The 5,522-nt window shown below is 49.3% G+C and overlaps 1 protein-coding gene across 1 annotated transcript in view; it reads right to left on the reverse strand.

Annotated features, from left to right (window-relative positions):
• Positions 1-509: 509 nt before the first annotated feature.
• Positions 510-5,522, reverse strand: part of DGAT2 (diacylglycerol O-acyltransferase 2) — a 28,738-nt gene continuing 23,725 nt past the window's right edge. The window contains exons 6-8 of the mRNA XM_015413164.1: positions 4,949-5,123; positions 3,060-3,262; positions 510-1,736 (exon numbers count right to left, since the gene is read on the reverse strand). Coding sequence (XP_015268650.1) covers positions 1,582-1,736; positions 3,060-3,262; positions 4,949-5,123 — 533 coding nt within the window. The 3' untranslated portion in view covers positions 510-1,581. The remainder of the gene's footprint in view (positions 1,737-3,059; positions 3,263-4,948; positions 5,124-5,522) is intronic.

Here is a 5,522-nt window from a genome sequence, read left to right on the forward strand (position 1 = left end):
ACTAATTTATGCAGCGGCCAAATTGCTCACTCACAACTTTAATGCCAGGAGCTCACCAAGTAGAATTGTTGCTCACAGGACTCCACAGCTTAGAGGGAGCACTGCCAGGACACACTGTTTAGCGTGATGTCTTTTGATCTACGTAGCCAGTCAGAAGACCTGCTGGGCAAATGCCTCCCTTAGCCCCATCCAGGGCTTTTTTTGTAGAAAAAGCCCAGCAGGAACTCATTAGCATAATAGGCCATACCCAACAGCAGGAACTCATTAGCATATTAGGCCACACCCCTGACAGCAGAGCTCATTGGCATATTAGGCCACACCCCCATGTTCCCAGAAGTGTGGCCATCCAGCCACACCCACCTTTTGCTTCTTATTCTCTTTACCTTGCTTGTTGTCAAAACCCAGGGCTTTTTGCATGTTAGGCCACACACCCCTAATTGTAGCCAATCCGAATGAGTTCCTGCTGTTGGGTGTGGCCTGTTATGCTAATGAGTTCCTGCTGGGCGTGGCCAACTTGGGAGCCAGCCGGAACTCCGTTCCTGTGCGTTCCTGCCCAAAAATAGCCCTGGCCGCATCCAAGTTCTAAAAGAACTTGGTCGACACCAGGGAAGGTTTGGGGGGGAGGGCATGATGGTGCCCCCGGGAACCTCGTTGGGGACCCCTGATATAAACCATCAACTGCGACCAAGCCGCTGGAAGTCCTTTCATCCTTCAGCATTGAAAGGCGGGGGTTTAAGATGATGAACTAGGTCCCTCTCGTTCTGACCCTTTCCCCTGGGGACCAGTCTAAGCAGCGGCCTCTGGAGGCTCACCGATCTGTCTCAGCCCCCAAGAATCAGTCACGGTCTATCAGGGTCAGTCCTGCCTACTCTGACTAGCAGGGGCTCCCCGGGGGCCCGAAGCAGAGCTTTTTGACATCACCTGCTGCCAGATTCCATCACTGAAAATGCCAGGGATGGAGTCTGGGACTTTCTGCGTTCCGAGAATGTGCTCCGCCAATCAGCCACGGCCCTTTCCCTTCTATTTCTCAATCCAGGCGCCAACAAAGTCGTTTGCAACGCCATCGTCTTGCATTATGTGGAGCCACCACTTGGGGGCAGCATAACAGCCCCAGCCTCCCCTATTTAGATTGCCGGAATAGGGCCCCGGCATCGATTCAAAATAAGTGCTTTGATTTGGGTGGGCGGTACCGAACCTCTGGCTCCGCTCCTCGGCTCCGGCGCTCCGTTCCCCGCCCGAGAGTGGCGATACGTGTCTCGTTTTGCAGATTTCCCAACGCAAATGTTTCCTCTTCCAAGTTTGATGGGGAACTATACAGGGGCGGCGCCAGACGCGTCCGTTGCCAAGAAAGAAGGTTACAAGAAAGGTCTAACGTTTGAGTATTTAGACAACTTTTGTTTTGTTTTCTGTCCTTCTAAAGCTCGCTTGCATGTCAAGGTTCGTTTCCCGGACCCACAGACCGGGCAACAAAGCACTCCAACTCCAGCAGAAAAGCGTCTTTGATGCAGCTTTGCAAAGAGCGAGTCACCTCTTCCCCCGTTCCCATCCAAGATGGCCGAAGCGAGATGGACCCTCTCGCCGTCAGTTGACTTCCAAGACGTCTGTCTCCAGCAGGCCGAATTTCGTCTTGTGCTTGTCGAAGAGTTTACTCAGGGAGCTCATGTAGAGGCTGTGATAGAAGTCTACTTCCGTCTGGCTCGGGTTCTCGGTTTTCGGAATGGTGATCGGTTCCCCCACTGAAAGGAGAGAGAGGCGCCTGGTGAGTTACAGACAGGGAAGGGCGACAACCAGGTGGGATGAAGGGCTCCTCTAGCAAAAGTCATCTAGCTTACACACCCATTCCTCTCCAGAATCTCTAGCTAAGGTCCTTTACAAGCTGTGACTCCGGAGATACCAGAGATCAGATACCATATATGCACAATGCACAACTAAGCAATGGTGAAGAAGGTAAGTCAGGGGCAATGCTCCCTCTAAGTTGTGGAATCCTGTGAGCAAAAATTCTACTTTGTGAGCTACCAGCTGTAATGATTTCATGTTTTGGTATGTGTGTTTCTTTAAATGTTTAGTGTGACTGCAGTAATGTAAGGAGAGTGATAGAGGGAGATAAGTGTGATGTGACTGGCTGATGACTGAGAGTGTGGGAGGAGAGATGTCTATGAGGTGATTCTGTGGTCTTGAAGAGAGGAGTGTGGAGAGTTTGTGAGAGAGTCTGTATGACAGAGGAAGCAGTTGGAGTTTAGCCTGTGTGGCTATATGAGAGAGTTTAGCCTGTGTGGCTAAGAAAGGCAGCGTTTAGCCTGTGTCGCTATATGAGAGAGTGAGAGAGAGATAAGCCTATCAGAGTTGAGTTTTGATATATGAGAGACTGTGTGTGATGCCAAGCCTTGTCAGTTATATTTTCTTTCTTCTACAACCGTTCAAAGATACCCAGAAACCTATGTTGTCCTTTTATAAATAAATCCTTATTTGTTGAAATTTATCCCAGCATTCAAAACAGTCCTTCTTCAGGGCCACATAGTCCTCTGAAGAGCCCAGAAACTAGGTCATTCTACCAAAATAGAGAGATTTGGAATTTTTAATTCCTAGTGGCAGCAAAAAATCTACTAAATTCATGTACACAGAGTGTGTTTAAAAGAGAAACAATCTCCCCAGTAAGCAGGACGCCACACCGGCACTGAAGTTGTGAGCAAGCAATTTGCCTACTGCGTGAACTAGTTTGCTCTGGAGCCATCCCTTCCTGAGCTAAGACAAAAATGTGTGAGCCGGAGACTAAAAAACCGTGAGCTGGCTCACACTAACTCAGCTTAGAGGGAACACTGGTCAGGGGTTCCCAACGTGGTTTGATCTTAAAATAATTCAGGGCGCGCCTCACACCTGTGATGCACTGTGTTAGACAGGGCTACCATATCCAGCTCCGTCTTACCCATCTTCTCGACGAAGCTCCCGATGGCCCCTGGGTTTTGCCCACTGGCCTGATCCAACAGGGTTTCTCTTTTGTTCTGGCTTCAGATCTAGCTCCTCACCCCCTAGAAAGTGGTCGGCCTGGGCTCCCATCTTACCTACGGTGTTGATGGGCTTGGAATAGGGCAGCAAGCCCCAGGTGTTAGAGGAGAAGAGGCTCCGTCCAAGGAAGAAGCAGGGGGCAAAGCCGACGTACTTCTGGAACGTCCTCTGGACCCATCTCCCCCACGAGCCTTCCTCGAAGACCACCTGCTTGTAAACTTCGTTCTCCCCGAATGAATATACGGGAACGAGATCCGCACTGGAAGGTTAAAAAAAAATACTTCGGTAAGCACCTTTCCTTTTACGGGCTGCCAAGATGCAGGGGCGGAGTGAGATTATTTTGTCGTCCCGAGCCAGGTATACCATCACCTAGGGTTGCCAACCTCCAGTTGGGTACAAGCAGGGGTCATTTCCTGCCGGTGCGCAAAGGAGCGGAGCTCCGGCAGTAAAGATCCCAGGGGGTGGGCACATGCAACAAGCCCCACCCTCTGCTCCCAGCAGCCCTCAGTCAGAGCAAGAAGCAGCCAGGTAAGTTGCAGAGACACACACACACCCCGGTACAAAACAGTCCAGTGGCACCTTTCAGACCAAGTTTTATTCAGGTAGAAGCTCTCCCTCCTCTGCGAGGACAGATCTGCACGTCCCCCCCCCAATAGCTAGCAATCCAGAACAGTCCAGTGGAGCCTGAGCGGTGGGTGTTGCCTTCTGACACACTTCCGGTGATGTCAGGGTGTGTGGCATATGCAAATAAGTTATGCTAATGAGTTATGCTAATGAGCTCCTGCGCCTCTTTTTCTACGAAATGACCCCTGGGTACAAGGAAGGGATCACAGTTGTAGGTACATACCAAAAAACAAGGAAACACTGTGATAAAAATAACATTTAATAATTCATGTGAACATCAATATGTATATCATTTCAAACATAACAACTTTGCTTAGGAAATTCTGACATATTCAAGGCAAAGTCCAACATCATGATATCCTCCATGATCACCCGGTTTTATACTCATTTCATTAGTCTTCCTCAGGAGTAATCCTCTAAGGTTGGAAGGTGTAAACCTCTTGGTACATTTCAAATCAGGGCTCTACTGGTAGCAGGAGCTCCTTTGCATATTAGGCCACACACCCCTAGTGTAGCCAATCCTCCAAGATCTTACAGTAGCCCCAGTAAGAAGAGCTGTGTAAGCTCTTGGAGGATTGGCTACACTAGGGGTGTGTGGCCTAATATGCAAAGGAGCTCCTGCTATATTACAATGCTATATTCCATTCAACTGCATGTCTCTTTCCAATCTCAACAACCATGTTTGTTTCAGGATATTTTGAAAAAGAATTTCAGCTGCAATCATTGCAAGACAGTAAAAAAGAAGTTAAACTGCATTCAAAAGAAGTTAAGCTGGATCAAGAGGTTTACACCTTCCAACCTTAAGAGGTTTCTGACAGAAACTGCTCTTTTTCAAGAACAGCTCTGACAGAACTACAGCTTGCCCAAGGTCATCCAGCAGCTGCAAGCAGAGAAGTGGGGAATCAAACCTGGTTCTCCCAGATTAGAGTCTGCGCACTTAACCACTACACCAAACTGGCTGAATCTGTCTAATCCCATTTTAAAGCTATTTACTAGAACAAAGAACTGGATGTTGCTTCAAGAGAGTAAGGAAATAAACATCAAACCCAAAAAATGCACAGGGGGGTATTGGTAAGTTCCAGTGACGAACAGGACCTGCATTTCCAGGCTAACCGATTTATTTTGTGGAGTAAAAGACAAGGGGGTCGGATCCAAAGATCGTATACCACTAATGCTGGAGTCTCCCACCAGTCTAAGAAGCACCAATCTGGCACGAGAGGCGTGGTTTCACCAGCAGAAGCCTCCTTGCGTTGGAAAAAGACTCTGACACTAACCAGACAGAACCTTTTAGGTCTGACCCAGGAGCCTTGCTCTCCCTTACCCGTGTCGTAACGCCAGCCTGACAAAACCTTTCCGGTTCTTCAGCGTCACGGAGTATTTGCCCGGAACGCAGTTGAGGGACTCCGCGGCCCCGCCGACCACGATCACGACGGCGTTCCCAGTGCCCTTCTTCGAAAGGATGTAGTCTATGCTGTCGCGGTTCACGGGACAGATACCTGAGCGTTCAGAAGAAGAGAGACCTTTTAAAAAAAAACCCACAGAAACGAAATGGACCTTGCAAGCTCCCGATGGGAAAACAAAGCCCCTTTAGTGGAGGAAACAGAAAAACAGGACTAAGCAGTTAGCAGGACGCCCTTACCGCGTCATACCAAGTTTAAGAGGGCGGCATCCGTCCCGTGATTCCAGTTGGGAAATCGCTCAGAATTCAGCATCCTGAGAAATTTCCATTTCCATCGCCGGGGAAGGAAGGAGGATCCCAAAACGGCCAAGAGAAACAAAGGGGAATGGGTTCCTCCCCATGACACCCCCCCCCCCGTCCCTTAAATGTGCTTTGTGAGCAAGAATTCGGAATCCCCCTTGTCATGATCTGGTAGGGCTGCCAAGTCCCCGCCGAG

The sequence above is a fragment of the Gekko japonicus genome, unplaced genomic scaffold (assembly GCF_001447785.1).
Source record: "Gekko japonicus isolate JY-2015 unplaced genomic scaffold, Gekko_japonicus_V1.1 scaffold5053, whole genome shotgun sequence".
Lineage (NCBI taxonomy): Eukaryota > Metazoa > Chordata > Lepidosauria > Squamata > Gekkonidae > Gekko > Gekko japonicus.